The sequence below is a fragment of the Engystomops pustulosus genome, chromosome 7, assembly GCF_040894005.1.
Source record: "Engystomops pustulosus chromosome 7, aEngPut4.maternal, whole genome shotgun sequence".
Taxonomy (NCBI): Eukaryota; Metazoa; Chordata; class Amphibia; order Anura; family Leptodactylidae; genus Engystomops; species Engystomops pustulosus.
This window is the reverse complement of record NC_092417.1, coordinates 71233233-71255308: the sequence shown is the minus strand read 5'-3', so window position 1 is coordinate 71255308 and position 22076 is coordinate 71233233. Positions and strand designations below refer to the sequence as shown.

General features: G+C 41.6%; 1 protein-coding gene across 7 annotated transcripts in view; it reads right to left on the bottom strand.

The window, feature by feature from the left end:
- Positions 1-391: 391 nt before the first annotated feature.
- Positions 392-22076, bottom strand: part of FOXN3 (forkhead box N3) — a 125366-nt gene continuing 103681 nt past the window's right edge. For 5 of the 7 annotated variants that reach the window (XM_072116689.1, XM_072116694.1, XM_072116691.1 and 2 more), the window contains exons 5-7: positions 13552-13617; positions 6488-6593; positions 392-4927 (exon numbers count right to left, since the gene is read on the bottom strand). In XM_072116689.1, the coding sequence (XP_071972790.1) occupies positions 4381-4927; positions 6488-6593; positions 13552-13617 (719 nt within the window). In that variant the 3' untranslated portion in view covers positions 392-4380. The remainder of the gene's footprint in view (positions 4928-6487; positions 6594-13551; positions 13618-22076) is intronic. The other 2 variants (XM_072116695.1, XM_072116696.1) reach the window with 2 other exon arrangements.

Genomic DNA, 22076 nt, shown 5'->3' with positions numbered 1-22076 from the left:
ATGGCAGTTTATGAAAATATATTTAGTTTAGGGGGGTTATTTTGCATGACGGGTTCTCTTTAAGATGTAATTGGTGCTCAAGGTCACATGAGAAGTTATTAACATTGACATTTTTGTAGGGGTATAACCACCACTGTGGTCTTTTGTTTCAATAAATTGTTTGAGATGTATCATCACAGCTGTATGAACTGTTTGCACTTTCCATGAATTTCTCCTGAAAACCAAAAATCTTACTTTTTGTGAGTAGTGTATGCATGTGATTCCCAGGGGTTCACATAGCTTTGCTAATGTAGTGTTTGTCCATAGACGGCACGGACTACGTTTGGTTATCTGATCTGGGCTGTTTAGACTCTGCTCTGCTGTATCAGTAACAAAAATGACGACTCAGAAATTGATGCAACTCAGTAAATTTTTATTGCAACTGGAAGACAATACATCACAGAAACGTTATGGTAGATTTTGGGGAAGTGTTATTTACAAGAATCGATGAAATTGTTTCTTTGGCAATATGATTACACATCAAGAAAAAGTGAAATGCAGGAAAAGATGCGCTGAAATAAACATAGTACTCCGTCCTCAGCTCAGCGGCGCCCCTGTTCCATCACAGTTCTCGAGTTTAGGACATTGGCAGCTACACACAAGTACAGAAAAAATATTGCATTTTATTTTTTTCCCCTGCACTTTACTTGGCGTCTCACCCAATCCTGGTACAGAACATCCCCCACATGTTATCCTTCAACCCTTTCACTGCTGGAGGGCGTCCTGGAATTGTCTGCAGTGCAAAATGTCGCATGCACCACCGCAGAAAGGCAAAAATAAAAGGAACAAAAAAGGTAAATTAAAAAAAACTAACTTTTTGTTTCCTCTGCAGGAGTGACTCGGCATGCAACGCAGGGTTCTCTGGCAGTGAAGGGGTTAACTAGATCCAAACTTTTTTTTTTCTTTTTATCCCCATTTTTTTTTTGATTGCTTCATCACTTAACAAAATAAAATATTTTTTTTTTTCTTAGAAATGTTACAGAATCCATAAAATAAAAAAAAAATCTACAAGTTTAAAATGCTTTCCATACAGACATACACACAATATATCTCACAAACATTGTTTAATATCAGAACCACTGGAGGCGGTGGGCGAGGCCGGGGCGCCCCTTTATCCTAATGTACATGAGAATTAAATTCGTCACTTTACTGTCAGAGAGCTCTGGAGACACAGCACAGACATCAGAAAGGATGAAGAGCAGATGGGGAGGGGTTCTGGTGTCTGGGTGCAGGGTTGGCTAGCGCTGTGACTGGCAGTGAACCTCATGTATTCACAGAAATGTAAACAAAAACATTAACAGAACCAAGTGAGCGCTGGCGCCAGACCACCACGTGACGCAGAGTCGCCAGAATGGGCTGTGCCCCACTTCTCTCGTATTATAGGTTAGATCTAAGAACGAGGAACTGATTCTAGGATAGCGTGTCCATATTCTGGTTTTTAGATGCATTTTTTTTTTAAACCAGAACCAAGTGTAAATTTTAAAAATAGAGAAAATATAAAGGACAAATGGCATTTCCTATTTTTTCAATAAACACCTGGTCTTTTGCTTCACAATTTCCATAAACAAAAGTGAAAGTACATCCTGGTCTCGTTCACAAGTGTTTGAATTGCTGCAAGGAGAAGCTTCTTCCAATCACTTATGCATTCACACTGGAACACTTGGGATCAGGAACAAGAACCACATGTTTTGCATCGTATCCATGTAAAACACAGGCTCGTTCCGGATTACAACAGGTTCAGAGTAAATGCATCGGAGACCAGGCCAAGCTCTTCCCAACAGCTTTTGAATTGAGTTTCTAAACGCAATTCAAATTCTGCTTGTGAACGCGGCCTTAGGGTTTGCCCCATCCCACTAGAGGTAGCATGAGGTCGGCTGGTAGACCTGAGAGACTGGGCCCATATGTGGACCAATACAGCTGATGGAAGCAAAATAGAGGGTGAGAGGGTGCACTGCAGCTTTAAGTGTCCAAGTGGTGTCAGTATGAACATGCACCAAGTATTCTCATAAAGCCTGAGACTTTATAGAATCACACAGTTTACACATGATTCTCCATATAACTTTATCTCAGTAGCAGACATGTCTTCTTCATGGATTGTCGCATGTCAGTAAGGTGTATGGAGCACCTGGGAAGAGCAGTGAGGTATATGATATATATGGAGGTGGCAGTGAGGTACATGATATATATGGAGATGGCAGCGAGGTGTATGTTGGGTGGCAGTGGGTATATGGTGTATACTGGTGGGATTTATCATGTGAATGATATAAACAGTAGTCACTAGATGTATGGTTTGTATATTAGAGTGGCAATCACATGCATCTGGTGTATGAGGAGGTTTATGGCAAATTAATGGCAGTGCGGTCCTTTGGGTATAAGAGTATACTGTATATGAGGTGGGGGTAGTGGGATGTTTGATGTGTATAAGATTGGTAGCATTTGGGCACAGAATACTTACACCCCCTACACCTGTTGCCATCTAAATAAAGAGGCACAGTACAGTGAGGTGTATAATGTATATAACGTGGGGGTGTACGTTATTCTACATATAATAAGTGCTTTACATATGTTGCAGAGTCTGCCCTTTGAATAGTGACATCCTGTAGTCTGTGAGTAATGTGAACAGTTACAGAGCAGGAAGTATAATTTGAGCCTCTCACTATAATGACAATGATGATGATGATGATGATGATGATGAACGTAGAAATCATATACATCTGATACAATCTGTACGCTGTGTACAATACAGAAATGCTCCCCCTAGCGTAGCTGAAATATATTGCACATGTCAGCAGTGTGAGTTTGGTATATAATGTGTTCTCATGATAAAGGAATAAAACATAAGAGGGGGCATGTAACATGGTGATAACTAGATACTTAATACCTCTTCTTAACTATATGGCAAATTAGCATTTTGTGCCTGTAAATTGGGTACGACCACATGTGGAGGATTTCAAAGTCATAGGAATGATAAAAAGGCAGAAGAAAACTGGTGTTCATGTGAGCAGATGACATAAATGGACCCCGGACCCACAGAACAGAACTCTCTGAACCAGTGAAGTTTGTAGCGCCCCGGCAGCCACCGTCACTGCCCAGTTTACCAACATATTATTGCCTCATGTTATCCGAGTAGACAGAAAGGACAGAAACTTTGTATTTCTATATAACAGAGAAGCACAGTAGGGTTGTATGTTGGGCTGAATGTAAAGACAAGGCAGATCCGAGCCCTACGAGAGGATGAGCTGTAATTATTATTATATTGCAGAGAGAAGAAGTTCCCCAACAGTCAAATGTTTGTCCCTGAAGAAGGTTAGACCTTAGAAACCTGCTTCCAAAAATCAGATAAAAAATAACAGGGGGTAACTGAAGTCCAGGGCCTGGGCCTAACATTAGAGGCGTTGCCTTTTTTCTCTATTTTCTCTATTTATATGAAAATAATCCATGCGTCATGCTAAATACAGTTTTACCTTACAAGAATGGCGCTCGTCTCTGGAAAAGAAAAAGAAAACAAAAATAAAGCCCCAGAACTTGTTTCTTGTCATGAGATCCGTGCACCTGTGTGTGACCCGGTTTTGGTGTCCGGCGGTCTCTCTAGTTCTACGCGCTTTGTGGCAGCTAAATACTGGCGGCAGGTTCTGTAGCGCTGTACGTTTTGTGTCACTGGCGAGCAGTCAGTGGGGTGATCTGCCTCCATCGGGCAGTCGTATATATATGGTTTATTTTCCTTTGACGTTGATTGGCAAAGTTTCGCCTGGGAGCAAATGGGTTAATTTGAGAAAGAAGCATTGTAATATTTGTATACAATACCAGTTGGCAACACTGTATGATTCCATTATTTTTGCAATTTGCAGAGGGGAGAAGCTTGTGGATCACATTTATGGCACAATAGGCTTGGCATCTGTAAAGAGCAGCGATGTCGTTACTGAATCTGCCGTAGAACCATGTGCACCCGAGGAAGATAAAGGAAGGCAGCGGGATCCAGAACAGCACCCTGCGTCCTTAACCCTAGCAGGTTAGAGCACCGGTTTCCATCTTAGGGTCGTGTTATTGTAACCGCCTGCTTGGTTGGCGACTGTGACCATAAAATTTTGGCTTTTCAAAAGAAAAAAAAAAAAAAGAAAAAGAATATTTTTTCCTTTTAGCTTAAAAGCATTTGTAAGTTTGCTGAGTTCTATGGCTTCAATATCCTTTAAAAAATAAACACTATAAAGGGCCCCCCACCCCCAAAAATAAAATTAAAAAGGGGAAAAAGAAAAATGGTTGATATTGCCACAAAATTAGTTAAAATTCACCTGACGTGCGTAAGGAAACGGTCCAAAAGTTTAAACAAAACTGATTTTCCCTCTAGTTTTTTGTAGTTTCTTTGTCTTTCTGGTCTTTCTGCCCTTTGGCCGTCCGATTGGTGATGTTATTCAAACAAGACCGTATTCCCGCCAAGTGTAAAAGAGAGCCAGCTGCCTCTTTCATCTCCTCGTCGTCGCTCTCAGGCGGTTTTTCCGTACGTCTCTTTTTCAGTGGCAGGGCGTCACTAGGAATCCGTCGTACTTTCAGAAGGTGTTGCTTTTTCTTGTGCTGTGAGGAGTAGCCGCTGTCCCCAAAAGAATCCTTGGGCTCTTTCTTTATCTGTTTTTTGTCCTCTTCCTCAGTCTCGCTAAAACTCTCGTGGCTCTGGAAGCTGATGTCGCAGCTGTCCCGGCAAACTTTGGCAGCAAACTCATAATGGTCATCGGCAGAGGAGGACGACACAGAGTCGCTGGCAGGTGATGAGCTTCTTTTCAGGGCAGATTTGGCGCTGCTGTAATTGTGGTCCTCTTTAGGGTCACTGCTGACTACTGGAGAGTCGCAGGATGGTTCACTCTCTGTCCTCATGCGGCAGTTTCCAATCCCATTCCTGGAGAGACAACAGATGAACATTGATCAGGATACACGGAGGACATACCATGTCAGTAACGGGGTGGAGCTGTGACAACCATTCATGACATAAAGGCTGGTTGTCAGCTGTAATAGATGGAACAGCTGTGATTGTACTAGAAGAGGAGTACAGCTCGTGTCTCATCACAAGGTCATTATACTCAGTGATGTCTGTACCATAACGCAGGACTGTGACATGATATGATATGGAGGCTGGTTCTCTGAAGTAACAAATAGTTACATAATAACATAATAAAATGATCTATTATATTCAGGGAGGTCTGTAACAGGGTTAGGGCTTTAACAACCCCCTATAGAGAAAGAGATATAGCACATGAAGGAGGCTTAGGCTACAAACAGGGTGTGTTGAAGTAGTTTACTATGGAAATACACACAACAAATTTGATTTTAAAAAAGCCCCTAAATTTTTATGATGTTTTAATGCACTGTCCAAGTCTCTCATAACACAACATACGCTTTGCCTGCACCCACACATCCACTTTCTTCCCCTTACTGTGCGCCTTCCCTGAATGTTAGTTTCCTGGGCACAGAATTTCTTCCTCCAGAGTCTATTCGACATAATGATATTCCAATAAACGCGGTCGTCGGCCTTATAAATATTCCATGTGGTGCCATTTATTGTGTAGCCACTGGGTAAATTCTGAACTTCAGATAGGATTTATTAAAACCACAGACCAAAACAAAATCACCCAAACCCTTTTAACCCTTTCACTGATTAAACATCATTATGCCCATTATGTCCAAGTGGCTCGAAGTGGCCAAATTTTTACTATTTTGGGAAATGTGCAGGAGATCTACCAGCGCTTCTATGCCAGTTTTGTGGCGTAGAAACACTGAAATAATCACAATTTCTTGCACACTGCAAAATATTGGGTTTATTCTCACAATTACGCCGCCTCCACACTATGTGGGCATGGAAGGGGTGTAGCTGTCAGTGGAGGGGGCCAGCACAGGGCATTCCTACCCTGTACTTCTATACTTTCTAGAACCCTATGAACATTTACCACTAAATATTCATGGACCCTGTGTTGTTTTGTCCACCAGCGCAGAACGGCCGGCGCACAGACTGCCAGCGTATGATAAATATCCCCCTATGAGTGTGTGTGTTAATGTTGCACATGTACAAAAAGGCAGAAGGATTTGCATATTTCAGAACATCCTAGAGATCTAAGAAAGGCAAAGAATTAAAACACTGTATTGAAACTATGTATCTTTGGTTCATAGTCTTGAAAACCCATTGCTGGAAAAAACTTTTAGGGCTGAAAGCCCAAGATATTTCCATATTGGTCAACATAAAATTAGGGCTGGAACCTTTACTATATGGAATATAAAACTACAAAGTTTCCAGCTGACAAAGTCAATGATAATTATCTGAATAAGTGGAGCAGAGGCACCACAGGCTTCCAGCAGTTATAAATACTTGCTTTTCCAAAAGGTGCTGAACTAGGCAGATTCCTCTGCTACCAAGCCAGTTAGCCGTCATTTTCTATGGAATACTCCTGGAGATGACATCACATACCTTACAGCAGCCATGCTTCCTATGGGGTTGATTGGTAAAGGTCTCACGCCCTGGAAGATCCCTCTGCTGAGGACGCGGGCTCCATTCTGTATCACTCCAGGGGGAACTGTGGAGACAGGAGGCAATCACTGTCAAACATAAATCATTATTATCGCAGATATATTACTGCGGAGAACTTCAGGCATGAGGATATAAAGTTTTAGTACAAAATCCATGGGATCTCCATGAGCCTCTGATAAAGGGATCAACAATTGCCATTACTATAGTCACCCAGCTTTATCAGTACAGGCATTCCCAGACTGAGAACACCCAACTTAAAAACGACCCCTAGTTACAAACGGATCTCTCCGTCCTCTGCATCCTCTTTTGAAGCTCTCTGGATGCTGGTAATTTACTGAACTTTATCCTCAGGCTGCAATGATCATTGTGAGAGTTATCAAAAAGGTGTCTGCAATGCAGATTTATAGTTAACTCTTGTTTTCATGACAGCACAAAATTTTGAAAGTCCTATTGCCACAAGGACCAAAAAAAAAAAAAAAAAAAAAAAAAAAAATTGTTACACTTACCAAATACCGGTTCTGACTTGCATACAAATTCAACTTAAGAACAAACCTACAGGACTTTTTTTATACATAACCTGGGGACTGCCTGTATAACATGCACTTGGTCACTCTCTCCTATTATTTTCACTGCCCATGATGGTCCTCTCGCTGTAGTCCTGGTATCTTCTGTAGATAAACCAAGAGGCTCTGGATGAATAATACCATCACATAATCCCAGACAGAATAGGATTAGGCCTTCATAACTGTTCTGCTCTTTGCTGAATGTGCAGTTGATTTCTCCCTGTTATCAGCCACCTAAGATAGATTGCATTCCTCATTAGAATCAATGATATAATAATCAAGAGGTAAAGTCTGTTCTGCTCATTCTATCACCCACCATACTCTGGGTTACTACCCCTTTTTATCATCAAAAAACTGTACTTCTAAATAAAAGCAGATGCACTGTACAGATACTGATGAGGACCATTTCTATCTTCTGCAGTGTTGCCCAGATCCTACTTGCATAGGATTTTGAAATTGTGGTTTCTACCCAGAGATTACCCTGTGCTCCTGGCACAAGCTGAGCACAATCAAGGCCTAATTGCTGCCGAGACGTGAATCCGTCTGCGCTGTTTAAGCTAAACACGTGTGGCTGATCATAATATTGAATTTATTCCTGACAATTTTCATCGAAGTGACATCTGTTGGTGAATAATTTACCGGCAGCAGATTCGAGTCAGTGACATATAGGAGATTCCTGAAATCAGGTGGAGTTACATTATTATTTGATACCCAAGTAGCGCCTTTGTGAGTAACAGAAGCAGTCACCAACCACAAGAGCACAACCTTGTAAGGTAGCTCCTTTGACATAAAGAATCAAAAGTTCAGGAGCTTCCCTATAGTGTCTACTCCGTTAATCAGCGCAGGACTCTGGAATATATATAACAGGAAACTGTAGGCAATACGCATTTCAAGTTCATACTGGACTCTTCCTCGCTATCTCTTCGGGATTAAATGCAAACCAGTAGAACTCTTACTATCCGACCCTGGTCACAAGCATCTGACTCAAACCAGTCAATCACAAACCAGTTCCCTACACTGTACTGAAGAGATGCAACCACATTAAAACAGTGCTGTCTACCATTGGGAATAGGTTTCTTAGGGAATAGATTTACTGGTTTGGTTTTAATCTTGTATCATGTCATTAGGCTTCCTGAAGGTCATGCTTGATGTCAAGGGAGCTGCCTCACAAGGTAGCTAAAAGAGGCGTGGTTTTCCTTATCCCACCCTGGAAAGCTGGAAAGCTTAGTAGCATATTTTCCCAGAATCCCCTAGTGGAGCGTCAATGGCTATAAGTCTCCACATGCCTACAAGGCGGCTTAATTGTCCGTCTTCATAAGGAGAACTCTTACTTCCCGACCATGGTAAACAAGGGCATCCATATAGAAAGGATAAAATCATCCCGCCAAAAAATGTTAAGGGGTTTATCGACTAAGCGAGTTATGTCCTATCCACAGGATAGGGCCCAACTTGCTGATCAGTAGGGGTTGCAAAACAAAAATGGCCAGAGAAGCTGCTCACGTATGGCCAAACTGCCCTTTTCATATCTATGGAGATTGCAGAGTACGGCGCTTGGCAAACTCTGTAGAGCACATGCGCAACCGACTGCTCTGGCCATCTCGGTGGTGTGAGAGGGGTACATTGGAGCCCTCTTCTAGTAATCTGTGGGGGTCTCATCCCTCACTCACGCACCGATCGGCAAGTTAGGCCCTTTCCACAGAATAGGACCTAAGTTGCTTTGTGGGAAAACCCCCTTAACGCCGACACTAGTTTTCAGCTTACTGACCAGACTCGATTTTTCAAATATAACATGTGTCATGATAATTGGTTATAGCTTCGGAACGCTTTAACATATCCTGGTGATTCTGAGATTGTTTTCTCGTGACACATTGTACTTCATGTTAGTTGTAAAATTTAAGTGATAAAGTTTTGTGTTTTGTTCTGAAAAAAAGAGAAAATTTGGCAAAAGTTTGTAAAAATTCTTCATTTTCCAAGTTTGAAATGTTCTGCTTTCCAGACAGGAAGTAAAACTACTCAAAAAATTGATAATTAACATTTACAGAATGTCTGCTTCATATTCTCCTTTTTCTAGGATGTTATGAGGCACAGAATTTTCATGAAAATCACCAAAAACATTTTGAGGGACAACTCAGCTTTCGAGTGACTTTGAGAGGCCTAAATAATAGTAATACCCCATAAATTACCCCACTATAGAAATTTCACCCCTCAATGTATGTAAAACAACTTCTATTAAGTCTGTTAACCCTTTAAGTGTTTCACATGGGTTAAAACATTATGGACCTGAGATTTTAAAACTGTTTAATTTTTTTGGAAAATACATTAATTTAGGACAAAACTGATAGTTTCATAATAAATTAAATGATGAAACGCTCTGCAACATTTGATGCCCAATTTCTCCCAAGTGTACTGATACCCCATATGTGGTGGTAAACTGTTGTATGGGCGCATGTCCGGGGCATAGAAAGAAAGCAGCGCCATTCACAGCAGATTTGTATTGTCACAATGCATAGGCTATACATTTTTTTGGTAATGCTAACATATGAGGCTTATTATTTGCAGGGTGAGATACAATGTATAGATAATTTATTTTGGGGGTCTATATCTTATTCAAGAAATTTTATTAACTATTCCAAGGGGGACACAAGCAAATTCATCAATTTTTATTTTGGATTTTTAGCACTTTATTCCCCTTGCTCAACGTAAAAATAAGATTTTATCATTATTTTCTGGTTCACTACGATAGCGGTGATACCTCATTTATATTGTTTTTCTGACCTTTGCTCAATTTTTACTGGGCAAAACCATATTAGAGAAAATCACACTTTTTCTACTATCGACAACTTTTCAGGGCAATAACTTCTGTATTTTTCTGTTGTCAGATCTGGTTGAGGGATTACTTTTTATTATATTAGGGAACGTAACTTTTTTTTAAATCACTTTTTGAAACATTTTTTGTGATAGTGTTTGATTAAAAATTCCATATAACAGGAAGTTTTTTGTGGTTTTCTTAACATACAAATTAATACGGACGCGGTGATACCATATATGTACTTTTTTGTGTGTTTTTGTGTTTTATATACTTTATTTGCATTTTATGTGTAACTGGGGAGATTATGGGACTTTTATTTAATTATTATTATAAAATGATTTAATTTTTTTTTTTTTTTTTAACATTTTCCAAAGTTGAACAAGTGTTCATCCATTCAGAAGAAGTACACTTAATGACCACCGTACAAAGCCGATAGGGCGGTCATTAAGGTGTTAAAGCTCCTGGCCACTAAAACCAGTAATAGAGAAATGTTCATTTTATTGTACTTTGACTTTTTCATAAACTTTTGAACTTCAACATGTTGTCCCTATTACTTAGCTCTCTGCTTGCTCTTGGGGACTAGAAATAGTAATCTTCACCAAGCACTTCACACTTATTAGTATGTATTAAATTCATGAAATGAAGATTGGATATGTATGGCTACTCTACAACTACAGGGATTGGAGTCTGGAAATTGAGGCTTCCTTCAAAAGTCATTGACCGTCTGATCTGCCGGTATTCCTAATTACCCTAAATGAGAGAAGGAGCTGCAAAGTTCAAGGAAACTGCTCTCTATGTTATAATTACGCTGTAATAGAAAAATTGATAATCTATTTAAATAGCAAAATTAAAAAAAAGTCATAGAACGAATCCTGCCAAATGGAGAATACAGTACATCCAGAAGATGGCGCTATAATCTGTACATTACATCCTGCATCACTAGAGAGCAGCAGTGACATCACTGAGAATACAGCCTATCCATCACTAGAGAGCAGCAGTGACATCACTGAGAATACAGCCTATCCATCACTAGAGAGCAGCAGTGACATCACTGAGAATACAGCCTATCCAATCACCAGAGAATAGCAGTGAAATCACTAAGAATACAGCCTATCCATCACTAGAGAGCAGCAGTGACATCACTGAGAATACAGCCTATCCATCACTAGAGAGCAGCAGTGACATCACTGAGAATACAGCCTATCCAATCACTAGAGAATAGCAGTGACATCACTGAGAATACAGCCTATCCGTTCACTAGAGAGCAGCAGTGAAATCACTAAGAATACAGCCTATCCATCACTAGAGAGCAGCAGTGACATCATTGAGAATACAGCCTATCCATCACTAGAGAACAGCAGTGTCATCACTGAGAATACAGCCTATCCATCACTAGAGAGCAGCAGTGACATCACTAAGAATACAGCCTATCCATCACTAGAGAGCAGCAGTGACATCATTGAGAATACAGCCTATCCATCACTAGAGAACAGCAGTGTCATCACTGAGAATACAGTCTATCCATCACTAGAGAACAGCAGTGTCATCACTGAGAATACAGCCTATCCATCACTAGAGAGCAGCAGTGACATCAGTGAGAATACAGCCTATCCATTCACTAGAGAGCAGCAGTGACATCACTGAGAATACAGCCTATCCATTCACTAGAGAGCAGCAGTGACATCACTGAGAATACAGCCTATCCACTAGTGGTGGCATCCAGTTGCTTCCAGGCATCCTCTGTGACCAGGACTGGTCCTGTGGCTGTCACATACGTTTCACCTGTGTGCAGGTAGAAGTGCATGGGGCAAATGCTGTGAAATAGGACTGTGCACGGAATTCTCCACGGGTTCTCCACCGGTTTTAGGCCTCCAGACTGCAGTGCACACAAGTGTTGGGCGTTGAAGACTTATCATACAGCCACACAGAAGCTTTATCCCTCTTTTAGCAGAAGATAAAGTAAAGAAAGGCAGAGAAATGAGGCCCTGGTAGTGCAAGGGAGGCGAGGAAAGTGGATGACTGGAGCAAGCTGCATCATTTTTGTGTCAACTACAATCACTACATAGGGCACTCCTGCCTGTCCCACAAAATCTGCTCTGGAGGCAGGCAGCATGCTATCACACAGCTGGATTTAGACAAGGCAGGAAAAAGCTGCTGAAAGTTCGTGGCATGTGCCCCTCCACTGCCTCGCACACTGCAGGTCCGAAATGACTGTCAAGAAGAAACAGTTTGTGAATAGGCTGCCAAGCCCGGCCACACCTCTGGCTCCTACTCATAACCTTCCTGCGTGCATTTCCTTCATGTGCATGTAAAACCTTCAAAGTTTATCTAAGGTTCACTATATGAGTCTTCATATACATATAATGTACACGAATGTAGGCATGTAATAAAAATCACACAAGTATGTAGTGGGGGAGATGAACAGTGCGCAGTAAAAGAATTTGCGATTACAATAGCAACAACATGGAGGGGGGGGGGTTGGGAAAAAGGCGCAGTGGTGGGTGGAGTGGACCCACACCTCTAGATGTATCTGGCGCAACAAGTGGGTTGGGGGGGGTCGGAGGAGGAGTATTTACCCAATATGTTTATGTATACCATTATAAATAATATTAGGCTGCGTTCACAAATGCCGTTTAAATAGCGTTTTGAATGCGAGGTATGTCTTTGCATTTACAAAATGCAATATTAACTTGATCAACACTGTGTTTAATCTAATACTGCATTAAAAAAAAAATCATACATATTAACATACAGTTAACAGCAATCTCTCCTCTGTAGCTGTGGTATTGCATTTCAAAGGAAGAATGCGAACGGTAATCCAGCAGCCAGGCAGGTATGAAGACAAAATTGTGAATAAAAAAGTTGAAGTTTATTTCATCCTTTAAAAATATTAAAACGGTACCATTGTGAAAAAAACTGACGCATTTCGAACTAAATATAGTTCTTAATCATAGTCTTACATTGCATTTCAAAACACAATGTAAGCGCCATTTGTGAACGTACGCCTTAACCGTTATATAGTATAAAGCCAGACTTGCTTCAATATATCCAGCACAATGAGCGGGGTGGGTTGGGGGAATGGGGTAGCGGGGGGACATCAAGAGCTGTCGCTTCCCTGTAATGGTGGTGGTCGGGTCTTTGGGGGGGGTTGGTTAGGAATTTTGACCCGGGAACTTTGGTTATGCCACTGGTGATGTCACTGCGCTAGGTTTGTTCTGGCCATTTAATGTGGTGCATCCTTATTGTTAGTTACTGTGTGTCATGGCAGCTCTCTATTTCGGGATTACTTAATGATATGAAACGCATCGTCTCCAGCTGACTGACACAGATAATAAGCAGTGACTCATTAGGATTCTTCCTGTGCTATAAAGGTTCCAGCTTAGAAACCAGTTAAGCAAGTTAATGCATAGGGCTGCAACAAGGGGTGCACACCCATACATGGGGTTATACTGGGATTTGTGGTCCCTGCTAGAAACCAATCTAAAGGGTTAACATGCCAGGAAAGGAATGTTTGTATCCATATGGTGAGGATAAATGCTTTTGTACAGATCTTTTCCATATGCATGTAGCACAGACAAGTAGCAGATATAGGTTTCTTCTATCAGTATAATGTAGTGTTTCTGTCTACTCACAACCTGCGTGTAAATCATGTGGAGAATTCAATAGCATCATGGCGCTGGCAGCGGCGATGTCGGGATCTGTGAAAATCAACCAATAGATACATTACCAAGTGTCAATGTTACTCTACACTTATAAAACTCTATGACAGGGGAGAGTGGAAGAGGACACAGGTAGCCCATCACCACAGGGTGCAGGCCTCCAGCCCAACGATCCAAAAGAGGAGGAAAGAAAGGAAGAGGAGGGAGTCACACAGAGGAGGAGCTACCAAAGGCACGGGCCAGCCCAGGAGCTCAAAACACAACACTCCCCCATACACATGGAAACACAGGGAACTTTAGGGTATTGGGGGTTTCTAACATTTTAATATTAAAGACATGGGAGCCCATGTCTTCGGGCTGGCGGTGGCTTCCGATGTTTAATTATTCCTCCTTCAGGTGCCGAGAGCCGTGACGTCACCAAGCTCTCGGCACCTATCGCGCATGCACAGACACTAAGTCTCGCACAGCCGGCCGGCGATAGGTGCCGAGAGCTTGGTGACGTCACGGCTCTCGGCACCTGAAGGAGGAATAATTAAACATCGGAAGCCACCGCCAGCCCGAAGATGGCGCAGGGTAGCACCAGAGGGCTCATTTAAATATGTAAGCAAATAGTTTTTTTTTAGCCAAAGTAAAGTTTGCCGAGCCTAACAAAACTATGTGCCGGCATCAGCATTAAGTAGCCTACCGTGTGGTCGGCACGCATGATTTCATCATGCGGGCAGTGGTAGGTTTCCTTTAAGACTAGAACAGGGACCCGTGCTCCCCAGGAAGCGATCAGTTTTCTGCATTGCCATGCTGCATAATAGCCAACAAGAAGATAATGGAGTGTGTAACAGAGGAACCTGGGGAGGTAGGTGCGCACTCATACTCCTCAGTTATTCACTCCTAGCTCCGGCAGAACCAATCCCTATTCTGTTGCTAGACAGATGGCAGCTTGCAGGGACTGAAAGAAATATTATGGTTTTCCTGACTCCTTACCCCCCCACCACATGCTGCCGCCCTCAGAAACAAAATGCAGAGCAAAGCAGTCAGGGCTTCCATGGCAACCAATGTCACCATAACAACAGTAAACATCTACGAGCGACTGCCGAAAAAAAACATCTGCCCTGGCAAAGCGTCGCATCTACCCAGAGGCAAAAGACAACAGCAAGGCCAAGAGATGTGCACCCAACTGCATTGCAGCTAACCAAGCGGGGACCCCCGGCCCACCCACAGGAAAGCCCTCATGTGGAACACACACGTGACGTTTACTTTACCCCTGTATCAATGGGATCACCCATCATTTTAAACCAGTGACACTTAATGGCTTTTTATCTTTGTATTCAGGCTTCAGACGTGTGTTTTCCACCTCTGTATGCTATCCAGGATTTCCACAGATGCCATATACAGACTCTGTATTTTCTAGGCTTTATTCAGACAATCATATTTTCCTGGGCCATATAAAATGTGTGAAAAAGAGATTGCTTTGTTTTCATGAATGCTCATGCACTGGACAGATTCTGTAATCCATAACCCTAACCTTTCTGTTATCTCAGGTCATTTCGGGGACATGAAAGGCTTCTCAATGTGAACAGCAGAAACACAGTAAATGGGTGAGGGGTAGATTAAACCTTTTTTATAATATTAGGCTTGAAATTGACAAAAGTCTGTCTCAGGCCTCGTATTCTGTATATACAGAATAAGAGCAGATACTGAGAATTACATCCAGTATACAGGAGAAGAGAAGTGGTACTGTGCAGTGTCCATATATACAGAATAAGAGCAGATACTGAGAATAATACCCAGTATACAGGACAAGAGAAGTGGTACTGTGCAGTGTCCATATATACAGAATAAGAGCAGATACTGAGAATAATACCCAGTATACAGGACAAGAGAAGTGGTACTGTGCAGTGTCCATATATACAGAATAAGAGCAGATACTGAGAATAATACCCAGTATACAGGACAAGAGAAGTGGTACTGTGCAGTGTCCATATATACAGAATAAGATCAGATAGTGAGAATTACACCCAGTATACAGGACAAGAGAAGTGGTACTGTGCAGTGTCCATATATACAGAATAAGAGCAGATACTGAGAATTACACCCAGTATACAGGACAAGAGAAGTGGTACTGTGCAGTGTCCATATATACAGAATAAGATCAGACACTGAGAATTACATCCAGTATACAGGACAGGAGAAGTGGCACTGTGCAGTGTCCATATATACAGGATAAGAGCAGATACTGAGAATTACACCCAGTATACAAGGCAGGAGAAGTGGTACTGTGTAGTGTCCATATATACAGGATAAGCACAGATAGTGAGAATTATACCCAGTATACAGGACAGGAGAAGTGGTACTGTGCAGTGTGCATATATACAGAATAAGAGCAGATACTGAGAATTACACCCAGTATACAGGACAAGAGAAGTGGTACTGTGCAGTGTCCATATATACAGAATAAGAGCAGATACTGAGAATTACACCCAGTATACAGGACAGGAGAAGTGGTACTGTGCAGTGTCCATATATACAGAATAAGATCAGATACTGAGAATTACACACAGTATACAGGACAAGGGAAGTGGTACTGTGCAGTGTCCATATATACAGAATAAGATCAGATACTGAGAATTACACACAGTATTCAGGACAAGAGAAGTGGTACTGTGCAGTGTCCATATATACAGAATAAGATCAGATACTGAGAATTACACACAGTATTCAGGACAAGAGAAGTGGTACTGTGCAGTGTCCATATATACAGGATAAGAGCAGATACTGAGAATTACACACAGTATTCAGGACAAGAGAAGTGGTACTGTGCAGTGTCCATATATACAGAATAAGATCAGATACTGAGAATTACACACAGTATTCAGGACAAGAGAAGTGGTACTGTGCAGTGTCCATATATACAGAATAAGAGCAGATACTGAGAATTACACCCAGTATACAGGACAGGAGAAGTGGTACTGTGCAGTGTCCATATATACAGGATAAGAGCAGATACTGAGAATTACACCCAGTATACAGGACAAGAGAAGTGGTACTGTGCAGTGTATATATACAGAATAAGAGCAGATACTGAGAATTACACCCAGTATACAGGATAAGAGAAGTGGTACTGTGCAGTGCCCATATATACAGATAATAATAACAAGTGTACAGTGAAGAGAGGTACTGTACTGTGTAATAACACACACCACCAAAAACAAATGTATATAAATCAGATACAGTAATTGTTGGTAGCTGTGCAGTCACCAGAACTGCAAATTGAAGGCAGATACCCAGAGTTACAGCAGGCATATGGGCCCTGAGAAATGGTACTGTGTAATGTCCCTATATGGCGAGAACAAATTCTAAGAATAGCCATCACTGCTGCGTTTTAACAGGTGAATACAGATACACTGCTGTAAAATGATTGGGCTCCTGCGCAGCAGACTGATCTCTCATTTTCAAGAAACTTTAAAAGCTCTTCATTTTGGCATGAATTTTGGTACATTTTATGTGGTCAAAATCTAGTAATAAAAATACTACTATTTGCAAAATGAAACCATGATGTTAGTCCATATGGTGTGTATAATTTAGCATTATAGGAGGGATTAAATGTCATTTTAAGTACGGTAGATTCCACTGAAGAATATATGTTGGATTAACATGTAAGTATATTATTTTAAAGCACAGAATGCAAAGGTAATTGCCGAGGAAGGATGATAATAATACAGCTTACACTGAGCCACCCAGCTTTCCCAGGGTTCTGAATGGTAAACATTCCTAGCAAAACAGATGTGGCATTCAGAATTCTGGGAAAGCTGCATTGCTTCTAGTGTGAGATCTATAATTGTCACTCCACTTTCCCAGAAACAGATATGCCCTGAGGACTCAACGACTTATATATCAGGCCAAATTGTGGATGGCACCGATATAAATTGTGGGAACTTTCCACTTCATGAGGATTACATGTTGAATGGTCCAATATGTAACCAACCAAAGGGAGAGGATCTATCCCCGAGCACCCAGGGGTTACAACAAGGACAGCATTACATCAGCACTTACATTTCAACACAAGACAAGACACATTCCTTCCACATAATATAATCCTGGAGCCGGCTGCGCTCCCCACTCCATGTTAAACCCCCAAGGAGGGTGCACAGTCCAGACGCCTCTCCTCACACAGGCGATGCTCTCCGGCCTGTGGTTACTCAAGGCAATTTCTCTAAATTGTTGCATATTTTTGAAGGTCCACTCCTACTAAATGTGTTTTCATTCTGCTAATGAGAATACAACACAGTTAAAGGGGTATCTGTGTTACAATAAGTTACGGTAAATCTATTGTGTGATGTTAAACTACATGATTGGCTTTGTAATACTACCATATGTTATTAAAAGTTTGTCATTTTCATGTAAAATGTGTTTGTTCATTGTTTCCTATAGCTACAACCTGTAGTTTTTCTATTCCACCGGTCGTACATGCACACTGGTTATCTTCACGGTTCTACCAAGTGCGCCACCGTGTCTATTTACAGCACCCCCGAGATTTGTGTGCACATATTCACGCTCAGTCCCTCCACACAGTTGTCTGGTAATCCCACGATAGAAAGGACTGGTTTGCGGTTGGTAGCTAAGAAAGTTCTCATGCCCTGCTTCTTTGTGCACTCTTCACCTATCTAGCTTGCCATCTACACATATTAGGGGGAGGATATGGAATTAAAACTTATAAAATACTTAAAAGAAAGGTAACAAGATACGAGCTAGAAAAAAAAAAAAAAAGAATGAATGCATTATTAGTTTCTAAAAAAATAAGATATGTAACCTAAAATATCCCTTTAAGGTTCCTCTGCACCCAGTTCAGTGATAATGCTGCCCAGAGCTGCCTTACAAGGTAGACAATTGGCAGACACCACTGTCTAGTATAGAAGAGGCAAACCATTCCAAAACCTCAATAAACTGTGAGCCTGATAGGCCCCCAAACAGAACAGAAATAACTTTCAGCATAGATCATAATGTGCTACAACTAATACTACATATAACCACCAGTTGGCAGTACCAGTCTCACAGACAGCATTTAACCCTTACCGCCATCAAGACAGACTCTTTATGAGATTAAACCTTTGTTATTTTCCAAGCTTGTTTTCCTCCCTCCAGGCTGTGTGGCGACCATCCTTTACTACACTTATCACAGGTCATGACAGAACTTTCATTGTATCTGTTACTGGCATCTGGATCCTTATGACTTCCCATCCCTGTGCGGATTAAGAACTACAGGGGGCAACAATCGCATTTCATGTAAGGCTAAATTAACTGTATGCAAGTAGAGAAAATAAAACAAATAAAAAGAGGCATAAATAATGATTCCTCTTTTAATCTTTATTGCAGGGAAAGGCATGACTACGGGGCGATGAATAAGGCGATGCTTGCGAGGCGAACAAGTCTTTACAGTTATTTCTACAGTTGCCTTGACAACTATGAAAAAAAATAAATTAATAAATTTCACCGTTACAAATTCATTGAGGATTGTGAGCCGTCTGCAGACGCTCAGGGACGCGCAGCCTTGTCGCACAGCAAGCGTCTACTATCTCCTCTCAATTATCACCGAGAGAAGATCTAGCCCCCCTTTTCCACACAGAACGCCAGGACAGCGAGCTCCTCTCGTCTTTGATTCATTCCCTCTTCGTGAAGAACGCAAACTTTTGATGTCAACAAATGGTGTTTGCCGAGTTTAGATGAGCGGCTTTTATCTCCGCAGGACGCAGCCGCGATGATTACAAGATCTCCCTGGGCGCAAGGAGAAAGGTTTGCTTACAAGTCAAAAGTGAAAAATAAAGAGAAAAATAAAAATCACTCGACTCTCTCAGCGAAGACTAATTCACAAAGATTGCTTCATCATCCCAAAATATCCAAACAATGTGTATGACAATAACTATGTGTACCCACACAGATATATCCTGTCACATACACATCCACAACAATGGCTGCGAAAAATAACAGAATCCAAACAACTTGAATCATCTGCAGTATCTGAAACCTTCCCTTCAAGAATGAGAATTTTGCAGACAGGAATTTGTCAGGAAAAAATATTCCCGACTCCAACACCACGAAAATCATCAAAGAGGTTAATAGTGACTTTTCCTTTGGCCATGTATTACACCTAGATGAAGATTTCTAACTAAAAAGTTTCCATTCTGAAGAATTCCCAGTAAAATGGCTGTTCCCTTCTACTCTTTCCTGCTGGCACAGGATCTCTGTTTCTATAGAAACAACTAACATTTTCTATAAAGTATATCTTTGTATATGAGCAGTAGAGGGCGAGATGGACAACACCAAACTGCTAATGCAAGGGAAGAAGGACTCAAAATCACAGTACAAGAGAGCAGCAGTGACATCACTGAGAATACAGCCTATCCATCACTAGAGAGCAGCAGTGACATCACTGAGAATACAGCCTATCCATCACTAGAGAGCAGCAGTGACATCACTGAGAATACAGCCTATCCATTCACTATAGAGCAGCAATGACATCACTGAGAATACAGCCTACCCACCACTAGAGAGCAGCAGTGACATCACTGAGAATACAGCCTATCCATCACTAGAGAGCATCAATGGCATCACTGAGAATACAGCCTATCCATTCACTATAGAGCAGCAGTGACATCACTGAGAATACAGCCTACCCACCACTAGAGAGCAGCAGTGACATCACTGAGAATACAGCCTATCCATCACTAGAGAGCATCAATGGCATCACTGAGAATACAGCCTATCCATCACTAGAAAGCATCAATGGCATCACTGAGAATACAGCCTATCCATCACTAGAAAGCAGCAGTGACATCACTAATACAGCTGATCCATTCACTAGAGAGCAGCAGTGCCATCACTGAGAATACAGCCTATCCATCACTAGAGAGCAGCAAAGACATCACCCAGGATACAGCTTATCCATCACTAGAGAGCAATAACTTAAGAATGCGGCTTATTTTATAGAGCGTCGAGAGAGTGGTTGCCTGATTTGCCAATATGCCTGATAATATGGAACATCATCTTTGGAAACAAACAAAAAAAGCTTGCTCCTTGTAGTATAGCAAATCTGCACATTGACAGCAATAGCATATCCAGTGAAAGCACAGTGTTGGGCTTTTTTGCCTGTGCTACATGACTCAACTGGGTGTAGTATGACAACCTGCAGAACAAGTCCATCACCACAGCAACAAACGACTCAACCGTCATGGACACAATATCAACAGAACACAGTTCAACGGATAAGCCGGCCCTGCCCCATTCCTGGAACGGGCAATGTTGGTTATTATCTGTCTCTACTAAAAATGAAAGTGAAGTTGCAGAACAAGATGGTGATGAGAACAAATGTTCAGACTGTGTACATGGGTCACTCTGTAGACTTATGATGATGGAAGCAAACAAGAGAGATATATTTTATAGTATATCATCCCCCCTAGGATACCTTAATCTAAGTGGGTGTGATCGTTCCCGCCATGCACTCGAATTCTACTGTGCCACCAGCACACTGTTACACATCTGCATAAATGACCAATCCCGGAGTCTTATATAGACTCCAGGCTGTCATGGATATAGATTGCAGGTGAGTACCACAGGTGTTTTTGCTATTATTCCCCTATTGCATATTCCCCTTTCCAGCTGCCAAAATACTTTAAAGGTGGTTTGTGACAAGGGGTTAAAGAAAAAAAAAAAAAAAAATCTATCACCAAGATCAGGCAAGGTAAACCAGTAACACTTACTCATAGATTCAGCTATTCGTTAGTGTGGTAATCTTATTGTATTTGCTGTCCAATTTTGCCAGTGGGCCTAAAGAGCTGGAGGGGGTGTTACTAGATCTCCTCTCTGCTGCAGATTCAGAGGCTATTACAATATGCAAGGAGCACTCTCTCCCCCCCCCCCCCCCCACCACTGTGGGCTGTTGCAATGAGATTACAGCAAGCAAGAGAGGTGGGAGTGAAATAGTGTAAAAGCCTACAGCATGGAGGGGCTTTGGTAACACCTACCAGGAGGTATTCAGGCTAGTTAGCATAATTTTAAGAGTTTAAAATCCAGGACGGAGGCCGTGGATAACACATATAAAAAGATTACCACAGTCATGGTGCATGAATATCTATGAGCAAGTGACCCGATTTCTCCATGTTCGATTTTGATGGTTGTATTTCTTTAAAAGAACCCATTAAGAGTCTGTCTGTGAAATCCTGGAGGACAGCCTGAGAAGTTTGGTAGCTTTGAGTCTGTACAACGCGAATACATTTTTACAACTGGGCCTCATCGATTTCCTGAGCTTGATCATTCCATTTTTAGGACTTGCTTTGAAAGCAGTCAACACATTTTCAGCCTTGATTGCATTAAGTGCAATTGTAGCCGGGTGGCTGATCACACAGACAATAGGTAGAGTAGCCTCATACAAAAGGTGAGCGGTGGAAAGAAGACATCCCCTTGCAATATGCTCAGCCAGCCTGGGACAATCGCTTTACAACAGAACGGCC